The following is a 20,753-nucleotide window of genomic DNA, read 5'->3' on the forward strand; positions in this document are numbered from 1 at the left end:
TCATTTTGTTGCAACAGTTTTATAAAGAGAGTCCTGTTTATAGGCTTTCCTTAAACCATGACACATCAGTTACCTCAAACTTTATGTACTGTTACCTGTAATTTGAGAGTTTCCCATGAATTGTCAGTAGATAAAATATCAACTTTAATATAGAAATTAAGAAATGAAGAGAATAAACAAAACTCAATCATGAATTCAACACTGTGCATGTGTCCCCTGGCCTCAATTTTCCACCCTTCCTGATTTACTTGGATCCCTGAATCAGATGCAGCCCATTCCAAAGAGCCGCAATATAAAAAAACCCCAATTACTAGGCTGCATCGAGTCTGAAGTGATGCTTCATCCAAAAATTGCCTTTATTTATTTTAAATTACCTCTATTTCTTGTATATAAACTGTTATGGTAAATTAGAGTACTCAGTAGATATCATTCCTAAAATAATGCATTGATGTGACTTGGGTGAATAATTCTGGGATAGTATTAATATAGATACAGATAATACAATTGTGTCAAACAATGTAGATGGAAGATGGTATGCCCTGAAAAATAATTTTAGCTCAGAAGTTGAACCAGATGATATAAGATATTGATACAATGATCCATGAGCAAAAGCTTAAACAAAATTGTTTCATGAAATAGGTAAAGGCAATAATACAGAATATTTTGTATATGATTTCATGTATCGATGTATAACCAAATTGCTGAAGTAAATATTGAAAGCTGGGTTCCCTCCTCCCAGATTACTATGTTTCTCTAGACTATATAGTCAGTCAGAGCCACTGGAGCCATCATTTCTCATTTCACCTTTGCCTCTATGAGCCTCTCATTACCACTCAGTGCTTGAGGTATTTGAAGTATTTGGCTTCTTCCTCCACTATTCTTCTGCCTTCGGTTATTCCTGTTCTTCACCTGCTACCTCTTATGGTGCAGGCCCTCCTGGGACTTCTGGCGGTGGGGCCTCCGGGGGTGGTGGGGCCTCTGGGGGTGGGGCAGCCTCCGGGGGTGGTGGGGCCTCTGGGGGTGGAGGGGCCTCAGGGGGTGGGGCGGCCTCCGAGGGTGGGCCTTCCGGTTGGTGAGGAGCCTCCTGTGGTTGGGGGGCCTCCTGTGGTTGAGGGGCCTCCTGGGGTGGGGGGGCCTCCTCTGGTGGCAGGGCTTCCTTTGGAGCCTCTTCTGGACCCATGTCTGAAATATCCGCAGGATTCTTTCCTAAGTTCTGTATTTGGAGCTCCTCTGTGTCCTCAGTAGTCTCTGTGGACTCTGAAGTCTCTGAGGAGCCTCCTGGCGTCTCTATTGACTCAATTCCAGCGTTAAGGCTAATGGAAATTATTAAAATCAACAATAATAGTAAAAGCAATGCGGGGAGTATGAAAATTATCTTGTTAAGAACATTCATTTCAGTCTTACGTTTAGTAGGAATGACACTTCCTCCTGCAATTAGATTTTCCTCAGGTGATTTGCTGGGGGTACCACTGTCCACACTACCCCCATTTCCTGGAGCTTTGCAGTCAGGGGGGGCATAGCCCTCCTCACAGTGGCAGTGCCTTAAATCGTTGCAAACTCCTCTCCCATTACACATTTCTTTTGGTTCACAGTCGTACCTAAACACGGCATGATCAATGCAGGAGTAATTCATGCAGACTTTGTATGGGGCACAAAGGGTACCAGTGTCCACATCTCCATCATCAGGGATATCAGTAAGGTTATAGGCATCCATGCTCCAGCAGAAGTCTTTTTCATGAGGGACCTGGATCACTGTATGGTGGCGTTTGATTGCTGGTATCTGTCTAATATTTGTACATACAAGTTTCCCACAAAATATATTCTCATCAGAACACTTAACATATTTTGAACGAGGTGAAGCCCCAAAGCCACAGTTGCCAAACCGGTCCCCTCTGGTGTTCATGGAAATATAACAGTCTTCTGGGGCAGACCTTGCAGGGAACCCATATATATCCATGCACTGAGTATCAGGGTTCTTACACCGGCCCATAAAACAATAGTGAATTACATCACACGCTGTACCATCTTGCTTATAGTGGTCTCTGGGGCATACTCCAGAAGTACCATCACAATACTCTGGGAGGTCACACTCTCCAGAAGCAGAGCGACACATGAATCCCTTATGTCTCAACCGGCAATTAAAACAGCATAGTCCTTCACTACACTGGGCATGCTCCTTCAGCCTACATGTTTGGTCACAGCATGGGTTACCACCACAGTCGGGTCCACAGTCACACTCCTCATTCTGCTCCAACACGCCATTTCCACAGGTGGCTTGCCTACGCAGGCGACCTTTGGGCCGAGGCTTGTTAAATAGGCAGGCCCCTTTGTGTTCCCGGAGGAACTGGTAAAAGTGGTCAGAGCTGCAGTTGCTGAAGCCACTTTCTTTAGTGATATTCTCATGCATGAGGCAAAAGCGTCTATCTTTACAAATGCAGGCCGAGTGGTCGTGCTGAATACCCAAGTTGTGCCCAAGCTCGTGGACCATGAGCGCTGCAAACAGGAGGACATCTTCATGATGGAAGGATTCAACAGCTGCTGCAAAGCCTCTTGAACAGGCACCATTGAGAAACGCCTGTCCCACATCCTCTCCAGGATGATGTCCCACGATCATGTGGGCAACATCGTGCTTCACACGATGGAAGAGCTTCTCCTGTCGCCAGCTATTGAAATTCCTGAGTGTAACTCGCAAGTCCGCTGGGACTTCTATGAGGTCCCCCTCGGTCCAAATCTCCATTCCAGCCAGCACCAGCTCGGTGTTTATTCCCCTAGTGAAGATGTTGGCCAGAGCGGTGATGTCCATTACTCTCTGGACTGTCTCATTGACGTTACTGCCCCACATTTGGAACCGCTGGTTGTTGACCACGACGAACATCTCCACGTACTTGGTGTGTGACCAAAAGGAGGACAGTGCCTGTAGACTGCGAGGCTTCCTGCTCCCTTGTTGCCGGCTGGTGGACACCGCTTGGCTGCCTTTGGAAGTGACACTACAGGAGACTCGAGCTTGGTGTGCCATGGTGTACAACACATGTTCAAACCGTTTTGAAGTGTCCATGGGCTCAATGCCATAGGGTTTCCCCTCCTTAATCAGGAAGCCCCTGAGGCCTGAACAGGTGTTGAGAGAAACAAAAGAACCTGGGACTCCTTCTATGTAGCCTTCATAGTGACAGTCATGGGAGACGAAAGGCATTTCTTGCCCCAGGACACCATTGTGGTAGCTGAAGACTGGAAAGTTATTCACAAAATAGTCTCTCTTCACCCTCAGGTGAATCACCTGTTTCTGGCCCTGCATTAATAGCGTATAGGATGTCTCTTTCACTGGGGTGTCCCTTTCCTGGACAGTCAGCTTCTTGGGGATGACTGTTTCATAGAAAGTGTAATCTATAGAACCCAGATTACAGTACAAGCTTGGCAGGAAAATCACCAACAGCAACACAATCCCCAGCCTAACATATGAAGATTCCAGCACTGGCCCCAGCCTGAAGTCCCTCTTTCGCGGAGCCCAAGTCTGAAATGTTATCTTACCCTCTTTCAAGGCCCCTTGGTTTTTCCATAGCGAAGGCAGTATAGAGGCAGAGTTTCTCAAAGAGGCTACCATTGACATGGCCATTTGTCAATCAGTTGATGCTGTGTGGCCTATGTCCCACCGCAACAGCTCTCCCTGGCATGCTGAGACTCGGAGAGTCAGGTATTAGTCCCAGATCTAGGCTGGCTCCCTAAGGGGTGGCTGCTGTGCAGCTCTTGAGTAATACAGACTTTGGGGCTGTATTTCTATTGCTCTTGGCCTTTGGTGGTTCCCTTACCGTACGACTTCCTTCCAACAGAAGCTCTAATGTTCCTTGGGTAAGTTCCCTTTACCTTCACAGATATGCCACGTAAGCAGGCTGTAATGATTCAGACAGTACTATAACTCATAATTTGCCTTAAGTATCCTTATTCTCAGCCTAGGCCACACTACTCCTGATATCCGTTAATCTGCTCATTCTTTGAAACCCAACATTCTGGCAGGAGGTAGGGGGAGGGGACAGGGATTCTTTAGGAATCTCTGAGCAGAACAGAGTTCTCTGTACCCACTGCCTCTTTTCCTCATTTCTGTAGTATTCAGGATACTGTTTCTCAGCCCACCCCTCCTTTGTCAGCCTTTGTTCATAAAAGATGAGTTTGGACATTTTGTATCTGTATATAAACATAATTCTTCCCTACTATGAAATTTTCCTAATGCACATACTAAGTGATAAATGAAATAAAGCTTAGTTTTACCATAGAAGTACACAAGTGACTAGGATCAACATTCAATTCCTCCCAACTGCCCCAATATAAAAACAAACTCTGATTAGGTATCTAGTTACCATTTCATGAAGAAAATACAGAATGGACTGTATAAGAATTTTTTTAAGATTTCTTCACTCTTGTAACTAAAATTGAACTGTAACGTCTATATAAGTCCTTGGATTTGGTTTTGTGTCAATTTCCTGGCGTATTTAGCAGTACTTTCAAAAGGAAAAAAGAAGCACTACCTATCTACTTCCTTGCAGTTATTCTCCTGTACATTCAATGATGAACTAAAATAAGACTGTACATCTTTTATCCTGCACAAAAATTTTGTATCAAGTCAAATATTTACAATATAAAACCTTTAAAATAAAGGTTATGACTACAAGTAACACTAAAAAATGGGGATATGCCCTATCTAATTCAAAAAGGAATGGTACAGAGGCACCTGGGTGGCTCAGTCGGTTGAGTGTCCCGACTCCTGGTTTTGACTCAGGTCATGATCTCAGGGTTGTGAGATCGAGCCCTGCATCCAGCTCCGTGCTCAGCGAGGAGACTGCTTAAGATTCTTTCTTTCCCTCTGCTTCGGCCCCTCCCCCCACTCGCACTTGCTCTATCAAACAAATTAAAAAAAAAATGGCTCAGTACCACAAGATCTCAGATATAAGCAGGAGAGCAGATCAACTCAATAATATTTAATTCCTAATACAGATTTTAAAATTTATCATTAGCATCTGGCAATAAGAACTGGTACTGTCATATCACGAATCTATTTAAAAATGTATAGCAAAAAAGGTAAAATGATTTCTAACTGGATTTCTTCTTGTATTTTATATTAGAGGAGAAAGCCTCTAAAAATTATATAATTTGGAAATTATCACAGATTTAAGGTATTTCCCTTATTTTAACAACAAACAGGCAGGGCAAGTTAGATTAAGTCATTTTGTAGGATAAAATAATCAAATCAATAATGAAAGAACACTTCTATTTTTTAAATAAATAAAAATATAACTGAGCATATCCAATTTTCCAATTTCAAATTGAAACATGTTTTCTTCAAAAAATACACATGCACATAAGCGTTCACACACAAGATCTGATTTAGATCAGTTGAGCTCTTTAAGCAATAATTCTTCAATTTGTTCTTTCTCACATGAATACAACAAGCTCTTTTTAAAAAGCTGTCTAGCTTTTTAAATTTTTTGTATTTAAGTAAGCTCTATGCCTATTGTGGGGTTTGAACTCATAACCCTGAGATCAAGAGTCTCTGGCTCCACCAACTGAGCCAACAGGCACCCCTAAAAAGCATATCTATGTTTAGCTTTGAAGAGCTAAAAGCAGGGCACCTGGGTGGCTCAGTTGGTTAAGCATCTGACGCTTGATTTCTGCTCCGGTCATGTTCTCAGGGTCGAGGGATCCAGCCCTGTGTGGGGCTCAGCACAGAGTAGGCTTGTCCCTCTCCCTCTGCTCCTCCTCCTGCTTGGACTCTCTCTCTCTCTCAAATAAATAAATAAAATCTTTTTTTCAAAAAAAAAAAATCTATCCTCTTATGTTTCAAATAATAGATTTCTGACAGGTATTCTCCTATGCTCATACAATATATTAACCAGGAGATACACAAATTGTTTTACATCAAGCAGCTCTGTAACTATGGTGAAGTCGATAGGCATTTGAGTGAAAGTAATGGTTTTAGTTAAACAGAGGGTTGGCAAATCATGTGGGAAAACTGGGGACTCCAACCTCCCACCTACAAGAATTGTTCTTCACAATGTGAACTTCCTGCAGGTATAGGCATTTAGAGGCTGGAAGAGATGAGGACGATTTTGTTTCACCCCCAGTTACATGTAAAATTTGCCTTATCAGTCACCATGACTGGCATGTCAAAGAACAATTTGCTACTAGCCTACAAACTCCACAAATAAAACTCCACTTGGAAGACCAATAACAGTGTTGAGTCCTTTGGGAACTATTGTTTTTTCAAGAGTCCAGAGTAGGACCCACTTTTGTATTACAACAACTGGACCATCCTCCAGGGCATTCACAAACTTCCAGCATGGTACTCTCGTGTGGATGTGTCTGGACATAGTGCTTATTTTGGGGGCCAGATTAATTCAGCCTGCTTAGGCTAAGACACAGGCAACTGCTGCTCTGAGTAAAAGGAAGCACCATTTTGAATGTCCTTCTAGATCATGCCTAAAATTCACCACACACTAAAGGAAAAAAATCATCCTGAGCCTTTGGAGGACACTTAAGTAACAAATTGAGAAGGGAATGGTAGACTGGGCATACCAGGAGTTTCCTCTGAAGAAAAAGAGTAACAAGGCTAACTACGGCCTTCCTCTCTCCAGCCAATACTTCTGCCCTGAGAAAAACAACAGGTAAACATTCAGTTGTTCTAGAAATAAGTGCAGAGTTTTTCCTGATTGCAGTAAGCAATTTGTAAGACTCCATTTCACTAAAAAACAGTAATTTGATTCAACACTTAATTCAACTCTCAGCTAAGTCTTCTGACCAGTAAATAAGAAAACCTTTTGTTTTTCTCTGCTGCCTAACTCCTAGATTTTGCCATGTTTAAAAGTATTGAAGTCTCAGGGTGCCTGGGTGGTTCAGTCGGTTAAGCATCTGCCTTCGGCTCAGGTCATGATTCTAAGGTCCTGGGATCAAGCCTTGCATCGGGCTCCCTGCTCAGCGGGGAGTCTGCTTCTTCCTCTGCCCCTTCCCCTGCTCGTGCTCCCTCTCCCTCTCTCAAATAAATAAATAAAATATTTAAAAAAAAAAAGTACTGAATTCTCCTTATACAGTATCCATTTACAACAGTTATTCATTGCCTTAGATTAGGAAGCTTTACCTCAAAAAAAAAATCTATTACCCAATGTAATAAGGTAATTCTCACAAGATACTTTGTGTTTTTATCCTACATTTCCAGTCCATCACATACATATGGGGCATTCTAACAACACGTTATCCTGAAGACATGCTCAGCAAAGTAGAAGAGTTACAAAGTAAGTGAGCTCTGTGAGATCAATTTCAATTGAAGAGAATGTGATGGGATGAAAGTGAACTGTGCCTATAGATCATCTCCCTCTGCTCTGTAAATTAGAATTTGCCTGCTAGCCCCTCTATTTACCAACGCAGGCACCTACCAAAAACTGCTACAATAAATAAACAAATAAATAAAAATGGTTTATGGAAGCCCATGTGCACAACAGAAAGCTAAAAAAGCATCCAGCCTTGTTTTCTATTCAAACATCTGATCTCTGGGCCAAAACCACCCTTCCTGAAAACGAAGGGTACTGAACAAAATAAATGTAGCCCAGGGATGCCAACTTGAAGCGCAGGCCAAAACATTCGACACTAAAAGGGCAGCTTTAAGAGACAAAAACTGGACCACCTTGGGTGCTAACCCAATAGTTCAGTTTACATGATATAAAAAGAGCCAGGAGAACAAAGAAAAGGAAGGAAGAAGCAATGGAGCTTGTGAGGCCTGCGGGGAAGGGAAGAGGACTGAGCGGGACCTCAGATGAACAGAAAGAAGCTCTGGTTCTGCATGAAAAGAATAAACTCAAAATCCCACTAGATTTAAGAAACACACCAATACCTTTTAAAAGATATGACAAAAAAGAAATGTTACCACTTTTCACGAAAGAATTAGGGACAAAAAAAAAAAAAAAATGAGGACTTAGCTCCCTGCCTCTTCCATCATAGGAGCTGGCATCCTGTGGGTTCCAGCAGGCAGTCTGCAGTATGGCTCCACAAAGGTTTTTTGGCACCAGAGGTAATCTACCCATAGTGCAGAAAACAGATACACAGGGCAAGTGAAACCAGATTCCACAGTACTTGATTCAACTGTTTACTGAACAGAGAGGTCAGTATAGTCGGTCCTTTGTCTACCACTGGCAAATGGTTTTTGTACACTTTATTACAAATAAAACAATCTTGTTTGACAATACCGTCTGTCATCTTATAAACATATGAGAAAACAGTCCTAGAATAATAGTATATCTCTAGGAACTGAGCTTTTCTTAAAAACAAACAAATGAACTATACTATGAATAAGTCCTGTATCTAAATCTATACAGCGTCTTTAATGTGGAAATGAAATTATGATTTATTAATTTACATAAAAATTACTTTATACATTAAAGAATAATTTTTCAAATTGTTAAAAAAACAAAGTCTGAATCTGTCATTATTGGGATTCATGGGACATGGTTTGCTCTTCTATCACTTGCTTCACAATTTCTGCCAGTTTTAGTCGATCTACTTTATCTGTGAATCCACGACCTGAAATGCAAGAAAGAAAAAAGTCAGTCTCCAAATGTAGGTGAGATTCTTGACAGGGACCCAATTAGGTATCCATGTGGTATATGACAGGGGCTCTGTAGGTTGAATCTGCAGCACCCAGTTCATCTGAATTCTGGAAAACAAGTGAAAGGGCCAGATGTCCAGATATGCCTGTGCAGTTAATGTAGGAATAACCTCTATCCCATCATACCCCACTCATTCTCTAGCCTCACTTCACCTCAAAATAGCCCCAGCTCAGCCCTCAAAGATCCTCCATGTTCTACACATAATCACTTCTCTGTGTCCGTGGAGAAAGAAAGAAGTATTTTCCTACCATTCCAGCTGAAGCTTTGCAGAGTATCTCTTAAGAGTTTGCATTCCCGGTTATACTTCCAAGCCTCCTGCATTACTTCATTCAGCTTTTCATCTTCATTCTCTCCTGTTGATAAAGATGAAGAAGTTGTGTTTTCCAGTGGCATCATGGGATTTTAAGTGTCAGAGATGGAAGGACACAATCTCCAACTTCTTGAGAAGTGATGAGTAAAGGTGCAAACTTTTGACAGTGCTGTCACTACCAGTCCCTACATTAATGTAGGCCACTTCTGGGCTTTGCACTCTTCTACTCTGACAGCCTCACACAAATCCTCTGATGTCCCTGGGGTTTTACCACTAGGGAATGGGAAGTAGGCAGAGTCAGACTTTGCTGCTGGGCAAAAACACATGGTTAATCTAAGAGACCAAAAGAAGGGAGAACAAGGCTGAGTGGACCCCTTTCTTCCTCCTAGGCTCATTTCTTACTTTGGAAGCTATCTAAATACACTATTTGAATTCTCTGAAAACCCAAGAAATTTGGACATTTTTCTGGCTTCTCATTCATCTGCTGCGAAGAGCCCATTACACCCCACTAAGTGGAGAGAGACTATACTAAAAGGAACCTCTCACTCAAAAGGAGACACGTACAAGTCACACTCTGGCCATGATACACATAGCAGCAGGGGCCACTTCTGAACTTCTGGAAGGTGCTCTCTTTTATATTCACAAGTTAATGACAGCCTTGCACTCTAAAGGCTCTAGAAATGTCTCCTGACCTTCACAAGCTGATCCTGACCTGTCGACATCTTCCATTCTTCATCTTCTGTCCTGTGCCCTTGTTAACAAACTAAGAAAACACAAAATTGCATGCTGCACTAGACACTGGTAATTAAACCTCCACTAGCAGTTTCACAGAAAACCAAAGGAGGGGCAGAACTTACCACTTTTCTGAGTTCCCACTGCCCTCTCTTTTTAGTGGGCACAGAATAATTTATATAATGTACTTATTTTCTCATAACACAAAGGTGAGAAAGACAACCTCAGATTAAACTGCTCCTTCTACCATGTGCACACACACGTGTGCACGCATGCACACGCACGCACACACACACACACGCATGCAGAACATTCATAAATGGCGTGACCTTTACCAGCCTGGGGGAGAATACACTGAGCAATAACATCTCGGAGCTTTTCCAAGGCAACATTTGAATCCTCTGCTCCATTCTCACGGTCGTGGATATAAACACCGTCTTTTGGCTTGGTGCTTTAAAATTTTGGAAGAGAGGGAATAACAAGGTGAAACTCAAAAACCAACTCTTCACAGAAGTTAACTCTAAACATAAGGCAGCACATTTTTCAGATAAATAATGAACTACAGAGTGTCTCCAACTTCTGATGATATTTAAAGGGCTTATCCTTTCCACCCTCTTAAGAAGTAGCAAAAGGGCAAACCCCTGGCTGACCTTTCAGAACCCTGCACTCAGCCACACCAGCCATGAAGGAGAATCCACAGAATAAGCTCAGTTACCCAAGTAATTTCCTCTTCCTCAGAATGGGGTTGTTCACAGAGTGCAGGGGTTTGAGGCTGACTTTCAGATCCTGGATTCTCATGTTGGCCAACTGTTCCGCGTGAGCCTGCTGGATTCCTGCAACCACCGCCTGAATGTAAACACTGTCATCAGTTCTCACGCTCACTTCGGGGCACCTAAAAAGCTAATCTAACAAATTGTGAAGGAGAAGCTCCAAGAACAAAGAAGGCAATTTCACTGTTATGCTGGCAGTATACAAATTTTGATAAGCCAGAGCATTCTTCTCCACGATCAGCAAGCCCAGGGAATACCAGACAAACCAAGGGCCATACAACAGCTAGCCCTTCCTCTCTGCACAGGGACAGAAATGCAAGTAAGAAATACTAACAAGACTCACATTCACGGTCATTGGCAAGAGCAAGTGTAAAGAGAGGTCTTCATGTACACCAGGGAAAGGCTGGTAAGCTGCTGCCTAAAAAGCCTCCCACAGTGGCATTTATTCACTGCCCCCACTGTGTGGACAGTCATTTCAGTCCTGATGACTCAGAACCCCAACCAAGTCAGTCAATTAATTTACAATGAGAAATAACTGTCATGGAATCTAGACCTTTTGAAGTCTGTGTCTTTATGACTGACCAGTGCGGGCTCTTATTATGGGCAGACCAATTAAGGAAGGTAAAAAATCAGCAGAAAGCTTTCTAAGAACAAGATGATCCCATGTTTATATTTTAAAAAAGGACAAACTGTGCGTATATGTGTGTCTCCCAGGAAAAGATGAGGAAGGATACATTAAGCCAGAGATTACCCCATCCCTGAGGAGTGAGATTGAGGCAGAAATGAAAAGGAATTCATGCTTTTTTAAAATATATACCTCTGTATTGTTTTAATTTCAACAATAAAATTTGACAATTTTAAAAAGTAGTTCCCTGTGAAGCATGCGATTAGATCAGGTAGTGTTTGATCTCATTTAAAGGCTCTGGCTCTGGCTATGCTCTACCGGATCCTCACATCACCCTTATCAGTGATGGCACAACTGAAAAGATGAAAATAGCTCAAGGTTGTGAACTCAGGCTCCATGTCCTAGGCAGGGCTAAGATGGACACTGTTCAACATCTGCATATGTGGCCATTTTTCTACCCTTCAAAGTTAGCCAACTCACATCATGACCCCATAATTTCTTTAAAAATGGGAATACACTGTCAGCTTGCAGCTCCACCTTATAGGCCTAGGGGTCACTCTTTCTCATTAAGAATATTATGCATATCCATATTTGGCTTCATTATATACTAATTCTACAGTAACTCCAGAAAGGAATCTTATTTCTTCAATTCCAAGATCTTAAGGGAAGCCACACTGCAACCCCCATGTGCTGATATAAGCAATCCCTTAGGATTTTGGACTGAGCAAACCAATTTTGGACTACTAGACATATTTAAATCAGAAAGAGAACCACACACAAATGAGAGATGGCAGAGAACTCTGTTCCTTCCAGCTCTTTCTTTCCCATACTCCAGCAAAACTAAGGGAGGTCTTAGCATTCTTTTTTCCTGGGACATCTGGCTCAGTCGGTTAAGCATCTGATTTCGGCTCCGATCATGATCTCAGGGTCCTGGGATTGAGGCCATGGTAGGCTCCCCACTCAGCGGGGAATCTGCTTGTCCCTTACCCTCTCCCTCTGCCCCTCCCTGTCCCTCGGCTCCTGCTCTCTTTCTCAAACAAATAAATAAAATCTTTAAAAAAAAAAAGAATTCTTTTTTCCTATTCCCTTACTCTTTCTCACACTTCAATCCCCCTCCCGTCTAAGTGGGTAAAATGTATGCCTGTGTCCCTGCGTTTACCTCTCAGCCACACTATGGTCCCACACAACACATCTCATTCATCTGCATGTCCGTCTAAGCAATATCTAAAACCTAAGACACTTCTCTTGACCTAAACCAGCCTCATTCCTGATTTCCCTCTATTTGTCAATAGTATCAGTGAATATGATACCCATTGTCTCCTTATTACCTAGTAAGTCACCCAAAATTGTAGAAATTTGTCTTCAAAAATATTGAACCTATTCACTCATCTCTACTTCTCTGCTCCCAGAGCTGCTCTTGGGCTTGCCGATTACTGTATAAGTCTTAGGTTGGCAAATCTGCAAGTCTGGCTGACTGTCCCTAAATACCTTCCCTTGTGGCAGATCTCTTCCCCAAAATTGACAATGGCTTCTCAGTTATGTCCTACTAAGACTTAAGCCCCTCTGTGTGCTTTCAAAGCCTGGTCCTGCCACATATATTTCACTGACTTCCCATTAATGAAGCCAGGTGGTTTTCCCCACAGATGCACTTTGGTCTATAATTCTTTGCTCCTGTTGTTCACTGCACTTGGCCATGTATGTTGCTTACTCATTTAAAGCAGTTCATGGCTAAACATGTGAACAGATTAAAAACTGCCATGCAGTAATTAATAAATATGAGGGGTTTTGCCTTCTCTTTGGGAACCCTTCCCTGATTACAGCCCTTCAAAGATGTTCTCTTTTTCTGAATTCCCACAGCATTTGTAGAAAATGTAGCATGCAAAGCTCTGATGTCTGAAAAGTTCCCTCCTTATTTCACATGAATTAGTCTTTCCAATCAGTCTTGTTTAAGCCCCTCAGGGGAAGGGAGGTTGTCTCATAGTACTCTGTGCCCCCCCAACCCTGAAGCACAAATATGGAAGATCTGAGTTTTCACTTAGTGCATATTTACTGGGCCTTGATCTGGTCTTTTACTCAAAGAAGCTTTTATTTCAGAACCTGATTTTCAGGAAAGCATGGATGTCTCTCTGGGAAAGACTGAGTTCTTTGCACTGCTCTGCCTTTGACCCCTCCCTGAGCCTTGTCCCAGCATTCCTTCTCAACACAGCCTTCTGATGAAAAAAGTAAGCATCATTCAAAACCTTATCCATCATCAGTTGAGCAGAGGGTAGCACATTATCCAAGGCCTCAGTCGAGTTGAGCCACGGGTGGTCCAATACTCCCTCGATGGTGAGTCTTTCCTCTGGTTTGACCTTCAAAAGCCTGTAGAGAAAAGGCCAACAGGGCTGTCGTGCACAGTTGCTTCCAGAAGGCCAGGAAGTTCCTGGGTCTGGTTCTAACCAGGTCCAACTTCTGACTTTCTACCTACTCCTACAAGCCTAGGCTTTCCATCTATAGGCAGGGGTGGGGATCTAGTACCTAACCCCTGGTGGTGAGGGCACTTTGTCCTTTGGTAGTCCTTTCTACACTAGACAGAGTGAGATAAAAATGGTAGAATAAGGCTTAATCCAGTGATACTTCGGACTGAGTTCAAGATTCAATAAGCCTGCATACAGTTTATAGCTCCTGAGACTTGAATCTCCACATCCATGTCTTTAGGACAGTGGGCTCCAATTTCCAAAAGGGACTCAAAGTGCCCTTTTGGCTGACAGTGTCTACAAAATTAGTTAAGGGGTCATGTGGTTATGAAAATCCAGGTTGCTAATTGTGGTAAAACTGTTAGATGTCACCAAATGGCAGGAGGTGAACCCTTTATTCCAGAAACATTCAAAAGCCAAAAATCTAAAGTCTCTGGTAAGGGGATGGCATTTCCTTCTAAGCCGAATGTTTTGCTCTGTACCATCTACTTTTTGACCCTACTTCTTCACATCTCGTCCATTCATGCTGATGCAACTCTTGGCCCACCTCAGCATGTACCCGGGCTTTTTAGTCCCTCTTCCAACTACACATCCTCCCACTGTAAACATCAGTCAGGACAACATGCATACTTGCTCTTTCAGGTTCTCCGTAACCTTCTGGATCATTCTGAACAAACAGCTTCAGATTCTGAAGAAATGATTATTTAGAAAAGAATCCCAGGGGTGCCTGGGTGGCTCAGTCGGTTGGGCGTCTGCCTTCGGCTCGGGTCATGATCCCACGGTCCTGGGATCAAGCCCCATATCGGGTTCCTTGCTCACCAGGGAGCCTGCTTCTCCCTCTGCCTGCTTCTGCCTGTCACTCCCCCTGCTTGTGCTTACTCTCTCTTTCTGGCAGATAAATAAATCTTAAAAAAAAAAGAAAGAAAGAAAGAAAAGAATCCCAATGCTGAAAGAAGATAACCAATATTGCTCTAGGGACAAGAAATATATTCTATAGAACTGACAAAGAACCACTTAGAGGATATTGATGTTTTGGTTACGTAGCAATACAGTGTGGAAACAGCATGGGAAGACAAGTGATGCTTTAAATATTACCCCTCCCCTCCTAAAAACTTTCACTTGTATATTTAAGAAACTAGTCCGTCTTTATATACATAGATCCTTAACCAACAGGACAAGCTCTCTATTGAAAGGGCGTAATCTCTATAAAGAAATGGCTGTACTGTTAGGAGAAAGCTCCCAGGCACTCCCCCTTTAAAGCTTATCTTCATCATATTACAGATGAAGAAACTGAAGCCAAAAGAGGAAAAATTACTCAGTGAACACCAAGCAGTAGGAGTACCAGAAGAGTGCCCAAATCCCAGGCAGCTGAGCCTCCCACACAGGTGGGCAGGAAAAGCGAATATACGTCAAATTTAGGTCTGACTTCTTACCTAGTCCTTCAGCTACCAAAGGACTCTGTCAACTCTCCCTCACCCACTCACTAGCACTAAATCTTCTAAATCTATCTTAGCAGTGGGGAGGCTAGAGGCCCACACAATCAGCCACCTACCCCCCACAGCAGCCAAGGAATGAAAAGCCAAAATGTCATTGTCATCTTAGCCTGAGTTCAGTTCCTGATGCCATGTCTGTTCCACATGACTGGCTAACATGCAGGAAGGGCGCAACATGGGGCTTACCAATTAAGGTCCTAAATTAATACTCCAAGGTACCTGGGTTCACAACCCTGGGGACAAATTCTAAGAATGCAACAAGAGGGAGCAAAGCTCCATTTTCACCAAGGTGTGGACATGAAGCGCTCTCATCTCAGGCTCCAGGGATAAGATTTCTACGATGTGCCAACGGGAAGGAGCATGCCTGGGAAACTAATGACTTTTCCCTTGTGATCCACCACCTTAAGGCCTCCTTGGCCTCCCCACCCCACAGCCTGGGGACTCACTTCCTCACAACATCTTTGGCCATCTCTGAAATCTGGCTCCACTCTTCTTCTGGGAACTCAAAACTGCCTGTCATGATCTTTCTCCGCATATCCTTTGGGATAGTCCGGCTGTGGTGTTTGGAGTAAAAAGGAGGGTATCCGCACAACATCACGTAGATAATCACCCCTAGGGACCACAAGTCACAGCTCTGAAAGGAAAATGAAAATAGTCACTTACAGCAGAGGCACAGCCCCAAAATAAAGCCCCCAGAAACAGCAAATAACATACACAGGCGGGTATCTCCAAAAATCACTTAATAGAGACTGGAAAAGTTTCAGGAAGTCTTAAGGGAACCAACCTTTCTATCAGAGGCTTTCTATGCCCCCAACACTACATATATGCACACCAGCATACGATGCCAATCTAGGGCGAACTAAACGGTCACTTTTATCCTCACTGCTCAGGCCCAAGCTACTAGCTGATCCTTGGGTATAGGTATAGGGTACTTCATCTCCAGCCAGAGGAACGACAGATATAAGCCAGCTGGTTGGGAAACATGTACACTGTCGATCTGGGCAGGGTTGAAGGTGCAGGCACAAAGCAGCTGAGACACAGGTAGGCTGACCCCATAACACAGCATAAGTCATTTTGCAAAGACCAAAGCAGTTTGACACAGATCAGGAAGAGGCAGGAGAGGGAAGAACAGGAGGTCTAAAAGCACTCCTCTGGCCACAGATGATTCACTACACCCATTTGCAGGACCAGACACCATTCTTGGAGAAGATACTCTGAAAGAAAGAAAACTGCCACCAACTATTTTGTCTGTGGCATTAGGTGCCTTCATGGGCTACGGTCACAGCATGATTATTAATAAAGGACTCCTAATTTAGTTAAATGCAGCTCTACCTGCCTCAGAAACTGGATCCTCAGAAGCTTCAATTCAAGCCTGTCTTGAATCACAGGACAAAAGCAGAGTCTGCCTGAGAAAGGCAGCAGGGAGCCTGCCATTACGGCCACATCTTGTGTCCTGCTGATAGAAGCCTAGAAAATGGGAGGTCTCAGGTACTCCCACCCATGTTTTGGCATCATACTAATGGGTATTTGTAGATGACACGACCCCGGCTACAAAACATAATTATAAAATTATAGAGGTGAGGTGCCTGCATGGCTCAGTTGGTTAAGTGTCTGCCTTTGGCTCAGATCATGATCCCAGGGTCCTGCTCAGCGGGGAGTCTGCTTCTCCCTCTACCCCTCACCCCGCTCATGCTCTCTCTCTCAAGTAAATGAATGAAATCTTTAAAAAAAATTACAGAGGTGAAAGTAATATTAAAAACAGTTCAAATCCCTCACTTTCCACATGAGGAAACTGATACTACAGTTTTTAAATTAAGATTGATGTATTATTTAACTTTTACAAAATTTAATTACATCCTATTACATATTTTTGTTAAAAAAATTATGTGCAGGGGCACCTGGGTGACTCAAATGGTTAAGGATCTGTCTTCGACTCAGGTCATGATCCCAGGGTCCTGGGATTGAGCCCCACATCGGGCTCCCAGCTCAGCGGGGAGACTGCTTCTCCCTCTCCCTCTACTATTCCCCCTGCTTGTGCTCTCTCACTCTCTCTGTCAAATAAATAAATAAAATCTTTAAAAAAAATTATTTGCAAATGTAGCTTTCGGTGTTCATTTAGCTGCCAATAAAAAGAGGATTATCTCTAGACTAACATACATACACATTCAAAAGTAGTATGAGCTGTTTATTATTTCAACATGCTGTTCATCTACAGTGTGTAATTTTTATGAATGCCATGCTAATTCATGAGCACCACTAGGTTCACAAAATGGAACAGGAAAAGAAGACAAAAATACTACTGGAAAATAATATATCACACAAGAATCCATTGCATTCATGCTGAGAAAATTTTAGCAAGTAAATTAATGTCATCTAAGTGCTTCTACCACTCACTTCCTGCATGCATCAAGAAGCAGAAAGCAGTTTCTGACTCTGATGCTATAATCGGCACAGCCCTCAAACCTTCGCTACATTAGGAGAGAGATGACTATGGTTTTGAGTTTGTAGGGTAAGAAGGTGTGGAGCAGTGATTTCCTGGGGACTGACCAGTGTTAAATATGAAAGTAGGTGTTTAAGGTTCTTGGTTACAATGTGCCAGTGACAGTGTGGAGCACAGGGTCCTGAGTGGCAGAGAAGCCTGTGTGTTCTTTCTTATGTATGCCTGTGTGTACGTGTGTGCGTGCTATAGGAATATGTGGGGCCCTCTACAGTGTGGGACCCAAGAAGAGCCAATCTACTGCCTTTTCACCACCCTCAGGTCCCTCTCTGTCATCTGTATTCAGCCGTGAGTCCCCAGGCAACATGATTTTTTTTTTTCTGATCTACCCAGCGACTCCAGGACCTGCTTTAAGAGGCCCTTAATCTTACTCTTGTGTTTTAGAACAGAGACGCTTGATGTGTAGGCTACAGACTGAGAGCTAGAAGACCAGGAACACTTGCTGTGTGTCGTAGACACTGTGCTAAGTTGGGTATTTTATGGGAAGAAAGAATGGTACCGTAAATGGCCATGGAATGTTCTCAGAAATGGCCTCCACCTCAAAAAAAGCAAGACAACCACGTCTTTTAAATGTGGTCAAATGTGGTCAGTGGACTACAACTATCCAAATAACCTACAGGTGACCACTGCCCTTGGTTCCTGCTGCAAAACCTCAGTTGTTAAGAACCTTATTTCATATTTCATCAGACAAAAAACCTGAATTCCAAGGAATCTTCCGCATGTGTGGCTGCTGCCAGCCTTTTGGGCAGGAATATTGAGGGATAAGAATTCCCAAGAATTCATTCCCAAAGAACCACAAACACCTCAAAGGAGAAGAGGGGCTACACCTGAACGGTGTAGGTAAGTATCTCTTCCCCTACCTTGTTATAAGTGTAGGGTGTTGGCGAGGTAGGTATGATGCCAGATTTTTCCTTCTGATGCCTTCTCTGTGCCTCCAGTACCTGTCAGAGTCAGACCAAAGGGGACAATTTACTGAAAACCACACCAATGACCTACAACTTGAGAAAGAATGTTGAAAAAGAATGCTGAAAGAGAGCAGACACTGGCAGTTAACAATTGAAAACAAAAAACAACCATCCAGAAAACACAAACTTTCAAAAACCTTTTTTCCCCTCTTATAACCAGCAATTTATCAGTTTTTGCCCAGGTCAAGGACATGAAGAGCAAGTCCTTGGAAGAGATTTAACTCTTCTTCCTGCCCATCAAGGTATCCAAGATCATGGACTTTTTCCTGGAGACACAGATATCCCTTACACCTGTATAAAAGCAAACCAGTGCTGGCCAGTGGATCAGGTTCAAGGTACTTGTTGCTATCAAGGACTATAACAGTCATGTTTGTCTGGGTATTAAGTGTTGAAGGAGGCGACCACTGCCATCCATGGGGCCATCATCCTGGCCAAGTTCTCCACCGTCTTGTGCAGCGAGACCCCTGGGGGAACAATACTGGCATACCCTGCAGATTCCTTGCAAGGTGACAGGATGCTGCGACTCTGCGCTGGTCTGTTTCCTCCTCACACGCAGACCCACGCTATGATCTTAGCCCCACGCCCATGAAGCTGCTGATGGCAGTTGATGACAGCTGCCACACCTCAGCGAGGGGCTGCAATGTCACCTGGGGCAACTTAGACAAAGCAACCTTCGATGCCATCTCCAAGACCTACAGCTGCCTTACCCTAACTCTCTGGAAAGAGACTGTGTTCACCAAGTCTCCCTGTCAGGAATTCACTGACCATCTTGTAAAGACCCACATCAGAGTCTCCATGCGGAGGACCCAGGCTCCAGCTATGGCCACCACATAGTGTTTTTATACAAGAAGAGTAAAGTGAATTAATTAAACCTGAAAAAGAAAATACCATTTATAACAGAACCATAGAATAAATCTAACAGAGATGGGAAAGACCTGTACACTAAAAACCACACAAATATTGCTGAGAAAAACTAAAGGCAAAAATATATAGAGCAATACAGCTTCCTCATGGGCTAGAAGCCTCAGTATTGTTCAGATGTCAGTGTCCCCATACTGAACCATACCTCTAAAACAACCCCAGTCAAAATCCCAACAGGCTTTTCTGTAGAAATTAACAGCTGATTCTAAAGTTTATATGGAAATGCAAAGAAATTAGAATAGCCAAAACAACTATGAAAAAGAACTACGTTGGAGGGCTAACACTACCTTACCTCAATAGTTATTATAAAGCCACAGTAATCAAGACAGTACAGTATTGGTGTAAAGACAAAGAGATCACTGGAACAGAACAGAAAATCCAAAATTAAACCCACACACATACATTCAATTGATCTTTGACGAAGATTCAAAAGCAATGCAATGGAGAAAAGATAGCCTTTTCAACAAATGGTCCTGGATCCGGATATCCAAATGCTAAAAAGTGAACTTAGATCCATACTCATACATTATACAAAAATTAAATCAAAATGGATCATGCATATAAATGTAAAACCTAAAACTATAAAACTTGTAGGAGGAAATCTCGGGTGATCTTGGGTTAGACGAAGATTTCTTACATAGGAAACCAAAAGCTGAGTCCATAAAATATTTTTAAAAATTGATAAATTGTGGGGCGCCTGGGTGGCTCAGTCGGTTAAGCGTCCGCCTTCAGCTCAGGCCATGATTCCAGGGTCCTGGGATCGAGTCCCGCATCGGGCTCCTTGCTCAGCGGGGAGCCTGCTTCTCCCTCTGCCTGCCGCTCCCCCTGCTCGTGCTCTCTCTCTCTCTCTGACAAATAAATAAATAAAATCTTTAAAAAAAAATCTTTAAAAAATCAATTAATTCATCATATTAACAAAATAAAGAAGAAAAATATATTATCAGCCCACCAGATACAGAAAAAGCATTGGACAAAATTTAACACATTCCCTTTCAGTAAACTAGGAATAGAAGGAAACTTCCCCAACCTGAAAAAGGGCATCTACAAAAAATGTAACAATTAATATGCTTAACGGTAAAAGATTGCACATTTTTTCTAAGATCAGGAATGAGGCAAGGGTATCTGCTCTAATCCCTTACAATCAGCCAGTGGTCCCAGCCACCACAATAAGGCAAAGAAAATAAATAAAAGGCAGACATACTGGAAAGAGCAAAGTGAAACTGTCATTATTCACAGACAACATGATTTTGCATGTAGGAAATCTTAACAAATCTACAAAAAATCTATAATTGATAATTGAATTTAGCAAGATACAAGGGATCAAAAGTCATTCGTACTTCTA

The 20,753-nt window shown here is 42.8% G+C and overlaps 2 protein-coding genes across 4 annotated transcripts in view; both read right to left on the reverse strand.

Moving 5' to 3' along the window:
- Positions 1-327: 327 nt before the first annotated feature.
- Positions 328-4,365, reverse strand: LOC103661284 (disintegrin and metalloproteinase domain-containing protein 1a-like). Its single transcript, XM_040619915.1, has one exon. It carries the CDS (start codon positions 3,608-3,610, stop codon positions 920-922), a length of 2,691 nt encoding a protein of 896 aa, XP_040475849.1. The 5' UTR covers positions 3,611-4,365; the 3' UTR covers positions 328-919.
- A 3,808-nt stretch (positions 4,366-8,173) lies between these two features.
- The window catches only part of MAPKAPK5 (MAPK activated protein kinase 5), a 33,651-nt gene continuing 21,071 nt past the window's right edge, over positions 8,174-20,753 (reverse strand). The window contains exons 8-14 of one of the 3 annotated variants that reach the window (XM_008688894.2): positions 18,386-18,466; positions 15,475-15,662; positions 13,320-13,440; positions 10,400-10,530; positions 10,014-10,135; positions 8,891-8,995; positions 8,174-8,556 (exon numbers count right to left, since the gene is read on the reverse strand). In XM_008688894.2, coding sequence (XP_008687116.1) covers positions 8,462-8,556; positions 8,891-8,995; positions 10,014-10,135; positions 10,400-10,530; positions 13,320-13,440; positions 15,475-15,662; positions 18,386-18,466 — 843 coding nt within the window. In that variant the 3' untranslated portion in view covers positions 8,174-8,461. The remainder of the gene's footprint in view (positions 8,557-8,890; positions 8,996-10,013; positions 10,136-10,399; positions 10,531-13,319; positions 13,441-15,474; positions 15,663-18,385; positions 18,467-20,753) is intronic. The other 2 variants (XM_008688895.2, XM_040619916.1) reach the window with 2 other exon arrangements.

Source organism: Ursus maritimus, unplaced genomic scaffold (genome assembly GCF_017311325.1).
Source record: "Ursus maritimus isolate PB19 unplaced genomic scaffold, ASM1731132v1 scaffold_33, whole genome shotgun sequence".
Classification (NCBI taxonomy): domain Eukaryota; kingdom Metazoa; phylum Chordata; class Mammalia; order Carnivora; family Ursidae; genus Ursus; species Ursus maritimus.